Below are 15,311 nucleotides of genomic sequence, written 5' to 3'. Positions count from 1 at the left end.
CCAAGACTTTTCAAACCTAATAAAAGTCCATCTAGGCTTATCACATCACGTTTATAGCCCACTTAGACTTCTCAACCCATCACCAAAACTCCATCAATAGCCTTTATCCCATGCATGCATAATGAAATATAATCCCATCATAATTAAAAGCCTAGCCTAGCTAGGCTTTCTTTTCTTGTCATATGCAGGTTACGACAACCATCAATCATTATATATATATATATATATATATATATTATATATATATGTATGTATGTATGTATATAATCATATATATATCTATATATATATGTATATGTATGTATGTATATAATCATATATATATATGTATGTATATGTATATGTATATGATGTATGTATGTATATAATCATATATATATCTATATATATATGTATATGTATGTATGTATATAATCATATATATATATATATGTATATGTATATGTATATAATCATATATATATCTATATATATATATATGTATATAATCATATATATATATATATGAACCTATCATCAATTCAATTCATCTGACAACATCTATAAATAACCCAGCCTACTTAGGTCTCCTATCTCACCATTATCCAAGCCTTGCAAATCCCATTCTATGCCACATGATAAGAATCCAAGCCGAGTTGCTCTAACCCACACAGTACACTGCTAACAAATCCAAATTAAATCGGACTGTTCCACCTGTCTCTCCATTGAGATATAACTCGCATCCTATTCATCTGGTTTAAGAAGATGCAGATAATTCGTATTAAAAGATTATTATGATAAAAACCATAATATTATCCTTTAACAAAAATATCTTCACTTTTTCATCCGACGGTTGAGAATTATGCTTACTCAACAGCCTTGATTACATGGGCCGATTGTGTAAATTTAGGTCCAAACAAGTCCGCACACTGAAAAAGATGTCTAGTGATGTATAAGCAGGGGCGGATCTATTAAGGGACCTAGGTGGTCCCAAGACCACCCAAAAGCTCGGATAAGTGGCTGTGAAGACCTCCGATGACCACCCAAGTTCGGGCAGATAAGGGAGGAGAGGAGCAACTGCTGCACTCTTTTATGGAATTCAACAAACCAGAAGGAGAAGAAGAAGAAGACTGATTATTCATTTTCAAATGACTTGGCTAGACGAAGTTGTTCTACCCAAGCCATTTGAATGAAACGTTGCGGTTTGTTATGGGTTTGAAAATAATCTCTAAGTCACCTGAGAGGCTGAGTTTTGTAGGGGCCTGACTTTCAAAAGAGCCCATTTTACCAAATCTTATTATAAACCTTTAATTGCTTCCCATTGGGCCATTCCCCAATCCCCATCCCACCCAACCAAAGGCACCACCAGCCAACATCAATCACCTTTCCAGTCTTCAGAGACCATGAATATCATGACACATTTTTAGGTATGACACTTTATCATAAACAAATTTAATCTTTGTTGCTCATAATGTTGTTGGTACAAAAATTATGAATGAAAAGTTGTAGTTTATGGTTTAATTTTTAAATATTATATTGGGACCATCCGACTTTAAATTCCTAGATCCGCCACTGTGTATAAGGCAAGGGAATGACACGTGCAACTGCAACAACATCACAGAGCACACCATCCCCAAAAGTGGAAGTTTCCCCTTCCCGGTTCCCGGAAATTGTCTTCTTAATTTTGTTGCCTTTCTTTCCTTCTTCCTTCTCCTTTTTGTTCCTTTGTTGTGTCCTCACCTCCTCGGCTTTTGTAAATGGAGTCGGAGAAACACAATCCTCTCATAAGCTGAAATTATAATAAAAAAATAAAAATAAAAAAAACCAATTTAGATTTTCCTGTTTGCCAATCAGGAGTTAAATTTAGATTTTACTAGATTTGGTTGTGGCCGGAGTTTCAACTATGGTTGGTTTGGGGATCTTTGCGTTTATTGCTTCTATTCTTTGCTCTGCCGCTTTCCTCCACATTGCCAAGGACGTTTCTTCTTGATCCACCCCTTGGCAGTTGGCCATTAATAATCCCCAATTCAGGTTATGGTTTTACGGGTTACCTCTGTCTAGGTAGGTGAAATTTTGTGGTTGATTGATCATGTTCATGATTTGTCTTTGTTAATAAATCCAATCTTTTATTTGGGAATTTAATATATTGAAAGGATGGATTTTATGCCATACACATGACACGTTATGGTGTTGGTGAACCTTGGTGAACCTGACGATTGTGGTTTAACGAGGTTAAAATGCTTTTGTAAGTCTTTTTTACTCTTGAAATAGATGACTGACGGGCGAAACTCCTTTAAAAATAAAAAGTATTTTAATATATTGTTGGAAATAGCAAGATTTACTTGGAAGTTTCACCATTTTTTGACTTTGTGGTGTAGGTTAGCCCTAAGGACCGTAATGGAATGACATGCTTGGAAACAGGGTTTAAGATTCAATTCAAATGAAGCTCTTATTACCGCACCTCTCATTAGGGTATGAAGAATTTTTGTTTGAGTTCAATAAGATTGAATGATAGCGGTGAAATTTAGAAATATGGAACGAAAAAAAAAGAGCTATAGCTATTGTGGCCAGTGGCAGAACTAACATGGGATCATTAGTTGTTTACGATCCCAATTATTTCAAAACTTGTATGTGTATTTGTATTTAACTCCTATAAACAGATATGACAAACGAAATTATAATTTTTTTCTTCTCTTCTAATTTGATTTTCTTCTATCATCATTGTCTTTTGTTTTTTAGCCGACCTCACTTAGTGGGAAAATGCTTTGCTGTTGTTGTATCATTGTCTTTTGTTTTTCTCCTTATGTACGACTTTATTATGCACACCAAATGCTCGATGAAGTATCACAGTTGACAAGTTTTGGCGGTCTTCAATAGTACTCGACAATTTTCTACAATTACTCTCAACAAGCCTATACAGATTATATTAGTTGTCGACATACATATGCATAAATTCAGCAAATGTTAGCAAGAATTGGCAGAAGCCCACCAGGTATTGGAAGTTAGGTCCAATGAAGGTTTTTTGTTGAAACGTGACCTATTATTTGAAAATCTTGACCCTGTCCCGCTGACATTATTTTGATCATAATTGCTCCACCATGATAGTAAAAGCAAGTTGTGTTTTGATTGCTAAACCAAGCGCTAATTCTTGCATTACATCATTATGGTTCGAAGGTGAATTTTGCACTACATGCATCGTAGTTTAGTTTTGTCATATCATTCTTTCTTCTCTATGTCACAACTACCCTCGTCTACATATCGAACTCGCCATCCTTTGATCCCAAAAGCATTTGAGGGTATGGTTGGGTTTTAACTTTCAGAGAAAAATAATAAAAGAAATTATTATTAACACTTTAAAATTCACGTTCTACCATTTGTATTTTTCTTTTCAATTATAGAAAGTTTGAAGTGCCGAATGCAAATTTTAAAATGTCAATAATAATTTCCAAAATACAAAGTGGATTAATGCAAAGGTGATTTTACTTTCTTTATTTTTTAAAATGATCTTTATATACTTTAATTTTCAATTTATTTTCATATTTGGTACCATCTTTGAATAGCCGCTGCAGCAAAATGCGTCCCTTTCAGAAGCAATTGTCAAAAGCTACTTTAAGAAAGAATAAATGTTACAGGCATTTTTTTTTTCTTTCCTCTTTTAAAAAAGGGACCCGCGGCTGGCAAAAGCCACACCTGTCCACTTTTTTTGGAGGAAGAAAAGTTTTAGTCTAATTATCATTATGTTATTCTTGAACGTTGGAAATTGAATTCAAAATCAACCGAGTGAAATACAAGCTTAAAATTAACGTCAACTACTGAATCATCCCGTGGTTGTGTTCCATAATAAGGTTAAAGTGAGAGCATCTGCACAAGAGTACAACACAAAGATTAAAAATTATTCATGCAACAAGATAATAGGCGGATCACGAAGGTTCCTGATCCTGACAACAAAAAACGCACGTTCTTTTCCAACTTCTTATTAAATTTGGTGAAATCTGGGATGACTGCATTAAACATTGTACTTAGCAAACATTTAAGAAATTTGAATGCACATTCATAAAAGATCGTTACATCCGAACCACAATAAATTCAAATTCTTTCGCAATCCAGAATTCCCCGAAGTGTACACAAGAAGCCCCATTGGGTGGGCCCATGTAAGCCCATTGCCAGGTATCGCATGACCAAGTGATCTCCAGCGGAAGAGGATACTCTCATTTCGACATCTTAACAGTTCATCGTATATTGTGAAGTTAGTTTTTGTCAGATATTATTTGTGTTTAATTTTAAATAAAAAAATCAAATAATTTATGATCGCACGATGCATGATGAATAATTAAGATGTGAGGATCTCTAAGATTTTCGCTATTTGTATCCGGATGGGATCCAAATCCATCTCCAGCCACACAGCCACAGGATCACATTGGAATTCCAGATTCAAAGTCCGTCCTCCCACACAAGAAATTCAGGGAAAATTTATCGAAAGGCCACCATCCCATTAAAAATTAAAAATTTACTGGACTGGTCCCAGTCCTTAGTCCCTATACAGAGCTCTAGTTACGTAAAAGTTCAAACCTTTTCAGAAATACAGATTGTGAAAGAGAGAGAGAGGAGTGCCCTGGATGTCTCTGCTTCTCTATCTGATCCAAAGCTAGAGACTTGTTTGTTTCCTGGGAAAATTTGGATCACGGGAAGTGAAATCCGAGATGGGTTTGGCGGAGTACTTGAGGACAATCGATTGGGAGGAAGAAGCCTACCCAGCATATGAAGATTTCGCAATTCTTCCTTTGTTCGTCCTCTACTTCCCAACCGTCCGATTTTTTCTGGATAGATTCGTCTTTGAGGTACCTAGATTTGATTCGAGCAGCTAAAGTTTCGATCTTTTGTAGCTTACTCATGTGATTAATGTTGTTTCTCCGAATTTTAGATCGTTAATGATGTTTTAGGGTGATGTTGATCGACCCATGTGGGAAATGCACTTTTGTATGATGGGTTGTGCTTGGATATCAGATTGGTTAACACGATATGTTTTATCGTTATGAAGTGATTTGACTGGTTTTGGGGTCTTTAAGATTCAATGTTTGTTTGCCTTGTCTTTCAGTTTCGTTTAGATCTTCTTTCGGCTTGTACTTTCTTTAAGCTATGAAGGGATGAGAAAGAAAACAACTTGGTTTACTTGGGGATTTTCGAGTAAGAAGCTTCTCTGATGTCGATTAAAGGTTAATGATTGAGTCAAAATTGTACCTGCCTTGTTTATTTAATGACATAAGATCAATGTAGTATTAACATGTTTGCTTTCTTTATAAGTGCTGATGTTTTTATTTCCTAGAAGCAACTTAAACCGCTTGTAGTAGTCTTCCTGCGTATGACCGATTAGTTTGTATGGCCAGATCGATAAACATGAGGGTCTCAGTGTTGACTGTTGGTGTAAAATCATTGTTTATGAGGTATAATAGGATCAGTTACGTTTCTCCATTTCTTTTGCACACTAGCTATGTTGCGATGGTGAATGCTTTTGCTTAAAAATACTGATTTTCTTGATTATTCTTGAAGGGAGCTCTAGCTTTTTCCTAGCTGTACTAAGCTATGTAAAATGTACAGCCTGATCTTCACCCAAGCTAAAGGTTTCTAGTTTAGTCCAGGGCAGCTTTTGTTTTCCATTTCTTTTAGTTAAACATGTATTTAATTGTGAACATGACTGCAGAGTTTCTTTCTCTTAAGATCTTTATTTGCTCAGTGTTAGTTTACATCTGATATTGCAGAAATTGGGGAGGCGGTTAATTTTTGGAAAGGGCATTCAAAAGCGGGATGTAAAAACTGATGAACAAAGGAAGAAGATTAGAAAATTCAAGGAGTCAGCATGGAAATGCATATATTTTCTTTCAGCAGAGTTTCTAGCCCTCTCTGTAACTTATGAAGAGCCTTGGTTTACTAATACGAAATACTTTTGGGTAGGACCAGGAGACCAGGTCTGGCCAGACCAAAAAATGAAGTAAGAGTTCTTAATTAGAATGTGTCACGTTTCTGTTTGTTCAGATTAAGACAGACACATGTGATGGGAGTGTCAGTATTGTGCTCAATCATCGTTTGACTAATACAAAAAGTTGAGCTTTATCAAAGTCCATAAAATGTTACTTGTGAATTTCAGGTTGAAATTGAAGGGGGTTTATATGTATGCTGCTGGATTTTACACGTACTCCATATTTGCTTTGATTTTCTGGGAAACAAGGCGTTCCGACTTTGGGGTGTCCATGAGCCATCATGTAGCAACTGTCATTCTCATTGTGCTGTCTTACATTTTCAGGTATGTTCTGATGGCGTGAGTTTGTAGCTTTCTCATGTTCTTTTAGTCACAAAACCAACGAAGCAAGAATACTACAACCTAAAAAAGGTATGAAGGAGGGCTTATTTGACGTAATAGCATAACACAAGCACTATGGGTATTCGGCTTAAAAAATCTAGGAAAACATAAAAGATATATTCACTATGTTTTACGATATATTTCATTCGGTCACTTTCTCCTGTTTCTTGCAGATTTGCCCGCGTAGGCTCAGTTGTTTTAGCTCTTCATGATGCTAGTGATGTGTTTCTTGAGGTAGGGAAGATGTCCAAATACAGTGGTGCGGAAGGGACTGCTAGCTTTGCATTTATTCTTTTTGTTTTGTCTTGGATCATACTGCGACTCATTTACTATCCATTCTGGGTCCTTTGGAGTACAAGGTTTGTCTAACTAGATGCCTAACTTATATTAAAGTGACATTTGATCTTCAAATTTTTTGATGAAAGAACAGACCGTAGTAGTTTTACAAACGAAGCTCTGGTCTCTATGATTCCGTGCCCGCTAAAACTTTCTATGTTGTATTATGTTTGCTTGCTTCTCTTTCTGGCAGCTACGAAGTTATCCTGACATTGGACAAGGAGAAACACTCTATAGATGGACCAATATACTACTATGTGTTCAATACTCTCCTATTCTGCTTACTTGTGCTTCATATTTTCTGGTGGGTGTTGATTTATCGGATGCTTGTTAAACAAATCCAAGCAAGAGGCCAGCTTAGTGAGGATGTTCGATCAGGTGAGTGAATTGTCGTATTTTTTTCATGTTCTGTCAAAATACAATGTACATAATGTGATTACGAGGCACCAACGTATTTGCACCTGCATCCCTTTTTATTTAATTAGCTTAGCGTTGTACAATATTTTATTTCCAATGGTACATCGTAAAGTCAGTCATTAATTTCCTTTTATGATCTGGTTCTCTTTCGATTATCCATCGTCTTAGTTTGTTTCCTGATCTTTGCTTTTTGTTTCTTTATCAATTTTCTCTGTACAGATTCTGAAGGTGAAGAAGATGATCATGAAGATTAAACGAGAAACAGAATTTACAGCCACACCGTGACCCTCGTGCAAAGGTACTCTTAAATTTTAGGGAATCCATTGGGATTCCACAAGAAAGAAACCACATTTTCATATTGCATTTTGTGCAGAATAATTTAAACCACATTTTCAAGTGGAATCGTCGTAATTATAGAATTTGAGGCAGCTGTTACGCTATTTTAGTAGCACATGCATATACGAAAAGAAACGGGACACCTAAAAACTGCTGTCTGCTATATTTCCCTTGCTAGTTAGACTGAGGAATGTAGTTTTCATTTTTCCTGCAGACGAGGAACATCTTACATTTACACCGTTGATGTATTCTTTTGATAGTGAAACGATTTTGGTGGAACAAGTGCGTCGTGATTGCAGGGATGGTATGTTAAGCGGGATACGATAGGGTAGCAGGTTGAATGAATAGATTGGCAAGGGTACAGAAGTTTGATTCTGGCTCAGCTTTCCGTTCATTGCCTTCAATTTGAATCTGCTGGCATGATTGATATGCTAATGCAAGGAATTTGATGTGTAACTGGAACTGTAATGGTTGTACACTGTTTCGAGTCAGCTGTAAGGTTCTTGTGAATACAATGGCTAATTTCTTTTCTAAGCCATCCATGATTAACAGAATTTTTCGTTTTCTTCGAGTAATTAGTTCTCGAAAGCCATCTTTACAGTCTCTTAATCTCTGTTGTTATTCGCCACACGTTGTCTTTGTTTCTCGTGATTATATTTATGTACGGCCCCTCTCTAGGACGATTGCTAGAACCATAATCTTTCTTAGGAACAACTTCTGCCTGCAGGAGCGCACTTATGTTTTCCCTTTTACTAGTAGGGGGTCCCGTGGTTCCTATGTTGCGGCGTTTTCGGTTCTTTTCTTTTAGCGCATTGACTCGAAGCTACCATCGCTTGTTGGCAAGAACTAGGCTTGGTTAGTAGTGCCCGCCTATTTTATCTCGTTCACCTGCCGGCCCATGAATTCTTCAAATCAGGCTGGCAAGCGGAGCGGATGGGGACTGTCGAAGAAGAAGATGCTTTTGTTCATGATTTTCATGTTTGGATTATGTATCGTCTTAGGTGGTTTTCGTTTCAAGTAGAAGTATATTCCAAACAAAAATTATAAATATACATTATTAAAAATATAATTAATTGTATAACTCACTAACGCTATCGGTTTAATAAAAGAAAATTAATTCATTTTACCAATTGGTGATACTGCAGAAAGAACAATTGTATTTTTCTTGGAGAACAAGATTTGTGCTTATATTTTGTACCAAAACGACATCGTTCCTTTTTCTTCTCTCTCTCCGCTCTTTTTGTTATCCTCAATACGCCGTTCCGACGTCGTTTAAATCGTCTTCATCTCCGTTCTCGCTTCTGATAATTCCACATTTGATACGCCATGGAAGATGTACTGACTGAGATTCCGCCGCCATCGAGGTTCTTTCAGGAAGATCTCAACAACTTCACACTTCCGTCACCGCCCCTTCCCTCTCCCTTCCTCTTGTTCTCTCAAAATCCTAATGGAGCGGCCGCAGAGATGCCTCTCCGCCCCTCTCTCCTCATCGTTGCCCTATCCTCCCCATCCCTCCACCTCTTCCACAACGTATCCTACAAAACCCTGATCGGAACCCTAATCCTCCCGGAAACCCCCTTCTCCGGCAACTCAATCGACCCCTCTCTCAAAGACAAGTCCTGCAACATCTACTCTCTCCCAAACCCCCAAACCCCTGAATCCCCAACCCTCCTCGTTTCCTTCCAGTGCCCAATCGGCGCTGAGAGATGCCACGCCGTGGCCAAGCTGCTCACTTCTCACCAGATCGTCCCCCAGAGGGTCCTGATTCTCGACTCGGTCCAGACCCTCAACTTCCGAGGCAGGCTTTCGAAGGACGAGGCGGCAGCGTTCAAGCTGGAGACCACCGCAGAAAGAAAGGCGCCGTCTTTGAAGCTGGAATATTTCCCCTCGGCCAGCGTCGTGGATGGGCTGGGCGCGGCGCTGTTGGCGGCGTGCGAAATCCAGAACATCGGGGCGGCGCTCTGCGTGACGTGGCCGCAACTCGGAGCTTTGGTGCTGTCCCTGATCAGGTCCCACATCCTCCCAGCCTTTGATTTGGAATTGAGCATTGATTCTGGTTGTGAGGATTATGTGATTTTAGGGCAAGATAAGGATCACGGTCATCCTTTTGATTCCGATCTGTATACTTGACATGTTTATTGAGTCTACGCTTTTTTCGCTCATCTGCTTTTCTGGGTTTACACAAATTCTGAATTTTTTTTTTCTGCAATTTGTATTGGTTGTGCGAATTTCATTTTTTCTGATATATTGATCAACTATCTAAGAACATGTATTAGCTTTTTCTACATATCCGTCGTGTTATTGGCACGGGACGTTGTTACGACAACCGGACCGTATTATAACCTTCAACTCGTGTTATGCAAATTATTCTCGTCAATCTTATTCATAATTCATACACAAGTCTCTCCTCCAAAAGGTCCTCGTTCTTGTTGCAAATTACATGTACGTATTGGTTCGATCTGTTTATCGGTTTAGGTTCTCTAAACTAACTTGAGACCTCGACAGAAAAGTGAGAGATTTTTCAACGTGACCGGCACCTAAAGTGGTACATCATGTGTTACTGTATAAATTGTGGGATATGTGTATTAAAAAATTAATAACTTAAAAAATAAAATTTCTCACCACTTACATAAAAACGCATGGTGTACCACTTTTATTTCTGTCACAATTAAAAATAAAGTTAATCTTTAAATTAAGAGCTAATTGGTGTCTTAGGTTAAACTTAAGACCTCGACTATCGAAAAAGTATCATTAAATTAAGAGCTAATTGGTGGCTTAGGTTGAAATATGAGCGTATTACAAATTTACAGATTTGGATTTATAGTATTTGAATACGTGAAAGGTGAAACGAATCATATCCTAATCATGCACTTAATCACATATTAAGAAATAGGGCAAAAGACTGTTTACTACCCTTATGTTTCGTGGTTTAGTACATCAAGTTTTTTTCGTCCCAGAGTCATACCTAAAGTGTAAATTTTGGGACAGTCTCATACATCCGTTAGTCAAACTATTAAATCTGCCGTTAACAGTGACGTGGCGCCCATGTGGACAATGACTGAGCGCCACGTGTCATCCATGTGGAAATTTAAATATATATATATATATATATTATAAAATAATAAATAATTAAATTTAAAAAAAAAACGTTTTTTTTTTTCTTCTCCTCCTTCCTTTTCCTTCAGAGCAAGTCCACCGGAGTGGACTTTGCTCAGGACCTAGCACAAAAACAAGGCCATCACCCTGTCAACCAAGTCCACCCCCTCAACTTGACTGGTACCCAGCCCGAGCTGGGCTCTGGACCAGCCCAAAAGAGACTGAGCAAGAAGCGAGGCTGTTGGCCTGGCGCGTGCACGACAAGCGCGCCTGGGTGCGAGTAGCCGACAGGGCTGTCAGCCCACTTGTGCTCCGGATCCCATCAGCGACGTGGCATTCTTATATCCGTTGGATTTCCAACGGTAAAAAAAATTTAAATTTTACTTTTAAAATGGACTGTCCGATCACAGATCAACGGTCCACGTTAATTAACTAAATTAAAATTTATTAAAAAATACAGAAATTTTAAAAAATTTTATTTATTTTTTCTATAAATACCTAACTCTCATCTTCCACCTTACACCACATTTCAATATTTTCTACACTTTCTACCAAAGCTTTCATATACTTTTTGTGTGAAAAAAAAATACCAAAAAGCTTGTGGTTGAAGAATAAAGTGTATTTGATGAGTTTATGTAATTTCATTTTAGTGTTTTTTTTTATAGTTTATTTGATGAGTATGTAATTTTATTTTAGTGTGTATTTTTTTTTTAAGTTTATTTGAAATTTTATCTGAAATTGGTTAAAAATCTTATCTGAAATAAACTTAAAAAAAAAAACACACCAAATAAATGCACTGGGTGCCAGCGCATTTTTTTAGGGGTGGAGATGCCTTGGCCTATTATTGTTCACTCCAGTCTATTACTGTTCACTTGAGTGGATAAATGCGCTGGGTGCTGGCGCAAAGTCCTTAGGGGTGGACTTGCTCTCATCTTCTTCTTCCTTCTTCTTCCTCTGAATCTGGGTAGTAGATTCGTTTTTTTTTTTCTTTTTTTCTTTCTTTCTTCTTCCTCCTTCCTTCTCCTTCTTCTTCTTCCTTCTTCCTTCTTCCTTCTCCTTCTTCTTCTTCCTTCTTCCTTCTCCTTCCTCCGAATCTGCCCAATTTTTTTTTCTTTTTCCTCCTTCTTCTTCCTCTTTCTTCTTCTTCCCTCTTCTTCCTCCTTCTTCCTTCTCCTTTTTCTCCTTCTTCTTCTTCTTCGAATCTGCCCAGTTTTTTTTTTTTTCTTCTTCTTCCTTCTTCTTCCTCCTTCCTTCTCCTTCTTCTTCTTCTTCTTCTTCTTCTTCGAATCTGCACAGTTTTTTTTTTCTTCTTCCTCCTTCCTTCTTCTTCTCCTTCCTTCTTCTTCTTCTTCCTTCTTCTTCCTCTTCTTCGAATCTGGCCAGTTTTTTTTTTCTTCCTCCTTCCTTCTTCTTACTCCTTCTTCCTTCTTCCTTCTCCTTCTTCTTCTTCTTCTTCGAATCTGCCCAGTTTTTTTTTTCTTCTTCCTCCTTCTTCTTCCTTCCTTCTCCTTCTTCCTTCTTCTTCCTCCTTCTTCCTTCTCCTTCTTCTTCTTCTTCGAATCTGCCCAGTTTTTTTTTCTTTTAATTTTATAATATATATATATATATTATTTTATATATTATTTTTAAATTTCCACGTGGATGACACGTGACGCCCAGTCATTGGCCACATGGACGCCACGTCACAGTTAACGGCAGACTTAACAGTTTGACTAACGGATGTATGAGATTGTCCCAAAATTTACACTTTAGGTATGACTATGAGACGAAAAAAAATTGATGTACTAAATGTTGAAAACCACAAAACATGAGGGTAGTAAACAGTCTTTTGCCCTAAGAAATAATAGTGAATGCATTAGTCTGTAAAGAAAAGGGGCAAGGATGGCGTGCTAATCCTAGTTCTTTGCCCAAACAAATTGAAATTAGATTTTTCCAACCAAAACTTTAGTACAAAAAGATGAATAATTAAGATAAGATTACGTACTTTACCGTTGAACCTAATCTACCAATGAACAAGTCCACGCCATATCAGAACGAGAGAAATAATCAAATCCTCAAATTTGAACTTTTTCTACAACAATCGATTTAATATGCTCGACCTTTTTCTTTTTCCTGAAGATGGTAAGCAGGAAGCCTCAACTAGTAACACGACTTTTGTTACACGAATACACTATTTGCAGTAGCATCATGTACTAATAAGGTTATACTATTGAAACAAGGCATCACGATGACAGTGTACGGTAAAAGGGGTGAACGTTAGCTGTTATTAGGCTCCGTTTGTTGGGAAAAGCATGCGTCTTTTGACTCTTATTTGGAACTCCTGGTTCGAGAATACCCACCAAACTGGCCAAATATTAGTTGCATCCTCTGTTGACCCCGACATCTCGTAACCCCAAATACTCAAAAGTCAAAACTCCTCATGCAGCATGCAATGCAAACATTTTCCTGCACTTTTCACCCGCGCACACACACACACACGCACACATATATATCTCAGTACTCTCTTCAATCCTCCAAGAAAGACCTCGATCGCGACCGAAAATGGCTCCTTTTTCCCTTTGCTTTCGGCCCTTTGTTATGCAACTCTTGCTACTAGTTTTCGTCGTCTTGAGTACCGGCTTGTGCGCAGGTGACCCTCCGTTAACGTTGGACTACTACGAATCTGCATGTCCGACTGTGTTTGAGATTGTGAAGAAAGAAATGGAATGCGCTGTGCTCTCTGATCCTCGTAATGCCGCCTTGGTGGTTCGGTTGCATTTCCACGACTGTTTTGTTCAGGTTCCCATTTTTAAAGACTACATGATCACCACTGTTTATAGTTTCAAGTTTTTGTAGAATTCTTAAAATTTAAGAATCCCATTTGAGTTCTTGGATTGTGTAAATAGGGGTGTGATGGATCGGTTTTGCTTGAGGACACAATCACGCTGACAGGTGAGAAGAAAGCTTCCCCCAACATACACTCTTTAAAAGGTTTCAGAATTGTTGACAGAATCAAGAACAAGCTCGAATCCGAATGCCCTGGAATCGTTTCATGCGCTGATCTTCTTACTATTGCTGCAAGAGATGCTGTCATTCTGGTACAAATTAGAATACAAACATCTAATATATGTGTGTAAAGTTTCTTCAAAAGCAGAGTTTTTATCCTTCATTCATTGTTCTTTTTTTTCCCACAACTCTAACCTACTTTTTAATTCGGGTAGCCTGGATGGTCCAAACTTGTTACAGGGGCGAGCATACTCTCTTGACCGACTAACTCGCGTTCTAATCAACATCTGCTTCCTTCATTATTTTTTACTTTGTAAGTTGGCAAACACATCACTTAGCCAACTCGCCTAACCTACACTTGCTTCGTTATTGTTTTTAACTTTGCAGGTTGGTGGACCTTATTGGGATGTTCCTCTAGGAAGAAAAGATTCTATAACTGCTAGCCCTGAACTCGCAGAGGCTAACCTTCCCACTGCAAATGAAGGTCTTTCGACAATCATCTCCAAATTTCTTTACCAAGGCTTATCAGTCACAGATATGGTGGCTCTTTCAGGTACTTAAAAAAAGGCTCAAATATTACTGTATGCAACCGTCACACGTGACCTTCCTCTCAAATGAATACATGTGACCATCGCACCCATAAAGAGTTCCACGTGTATACGCACATGAGCTATTGATGCTGGCTAAATCTTTTGTATGCACAGTAAGAAAAATGTTGATCATTTTATGTATGACCATTCTTTTCAGGGGCTCACACAATCGGCATGGCGCGGTGTGAGAACGTAAGAGAAGGGATTTATAGCGGCGAATTCGAAGCAACTTCAGGAATCAATCCGCTGTCGGAGTCGCACCTCAACAACCTGAGATCGACGTGCCCGCCAGTTGGTGGAGTTGGGAACAATAACGTAACCGCCATGGATTACGTGACTCCCGAACTCTTTGATAATTCTTTCTATCGTCTGCTGCTGAAAGGGGAGGGACTGCTGAACTCGGATCAGGAAATGTACTCTAGTTTGTTTGGGATCGAAACGGGGGAGATTGTGAGGAAGTATGCAGCTGATCCAGTTGCTTTCTTCGAGCAGTTTTCGGAGTCGATGGTGAAGTTGGGAAATATTACCAATGATGAAAGCTTTGAGAATGGAGAAGTTAGAAAAAATTGCGGGTTTGTCAACACTTGAGAGCTGCAATTAGTCCTCATGAGAGAAGCCTCATTTGGAAAACCATATTTGTTATTTTTATACAAAGAAATGATCACAAATTTACATGTTTTTTTATGTTTGTAAGTTAATGGAAATTGATGTTTTATTGTGCCAAGTAAAAAATTATGACAGAATTACAAAAACAATACTCCTTACAGTGGGCCGAAAATTTTGAGTTTAATTCGTTTAGAAGCAATTTCAAAATGAATGAAAGTTTTTGGGAAAATGCTTTTGGATTTCAAAAGCATTTAGAATGCTTTCTTGTAGGGAGTATTTTAAGTACTTTTCCAAATTTCACTTGTATTTTTACTAAAGATTGATCCAGGAAGGAAGAGAGGGGGCCGACACTGACATGGTGGGAAGCAGAGGTTAGGAACTTAGGATCGAGAGAGCATGTAGAAAACCTTCAACGGGTAAATAGGATTGTAGAAGCCTTACCCTTCGCCTTCATTCATTCATTGAGAACGTATAAATACATTTGATTACAAAGAGTCCTATTGGGATTCACGGTATTCCCATCTATATCTCAAACACGAGATGACATATATCAATATGGTTTGGTTACAAAGGTGACGGATTGGATTGTGACAAGGACTCTTGTTTAACAG

The 15,311-nt window shown here is 38.0% G+C and overlaps 3 protein-coding genes across 4 annotated transcripts; all 3 read left to right on the top strand.

Annotated features, from left to right (window-relative positions):
- The first annotated feature begins 3,984 nt into the window (after positions 1-3,984).
- LOC103402757 (ASC1-like protein) lies at positions 3,985-7,957 on the top strand. Of its 2 annotated transcripts, none has more exons than XM_008341512.4 (7): positions 3,985-4,817; positions 5,736-5,965; positions 6,122-6,277; positions 6,508-6,693; positions 6,864-7,048; positions 7,307-7,385; positions 7,638-7,957. In XM_008341512.4, the coding sequence occupies exons 1-6, from the start codon at positions 4,680-4,682 to the stop codon at positions 7,339-7,341; spliced, it is 930 nt and encodes a 309-aa protein (XP_008339734.2). In that variant the 5' UTR covers positions 3,985-4,679; the 3' UTR covers positions 7,342-7,385; positions 7,638-7,957. The 2 variants fall into 2 exon arrangements, with proteins under 2 accessions (XP_008339734.2, XP_008339735.2); XM_008341513.4 differs by having other exon boundaries at positions 4,372-4,817; positions 7,684-7,957.
- Positions 7,958-8,521: 564 nt separating this feature from the next.
- On the top strand, positions 8,522-9,691 carry LOC103425448 (uncharacterized). Its single transcript, XM_008363525.4, has one exon. It carries the CDS (start codon positions 8,750-8,752, stop codon positions 9,551-9,553), a length of 804 nt encoding a protein of 267 aa, XP_008361747.3. The 5' UTR covers positions 8,522-8,749; the 3' UTR covers positions 9,554-9,691.
- Positions 9,692-13,024: 3,333 nt separating this feature from the next.
- Positions 13,025-14,812, top strand: LOC103425449 (peroxidase 11). Its single transcript, XM_008363526.4, has 4 exons — positions 13,025-13,297; positions 13,405-13,596; positions 13,892-14,057; positions 14,252-14,812. Exons 1-4 carry the CDS (start codon positions 13,061-13,063, stop codon positions 14,680-14,682), a joined length of 1,026 nt encoding a protein of 341 aa, XP_008361748.4. The 5' UTR covers positions 13,025-13,060; the 3' UTR covers positions 14,683-14,812.
- The last annotated feature ends 499 nt before the right edge of the window (positions 14,813-15,311 follow it).

The sequence above is a fragment of the Malus domestica genome, chromosome 16 (assembly GCF_042453785.1).
Source record: "Malus domestica chromosome 16, GDT2T_hap1".
Classification (NCBI taxonomy): domain Eukaryota; kingdom Viridiplantae; phylum Streptophyta; class Magnoliopsida; order Rosales; family Rosaceae; genus Malus; species Malus domestica.
Note: the sequence above shows the minus strand (reverse complement) of the source record. Positions and strands in the feature narration are given on the sequence as shown.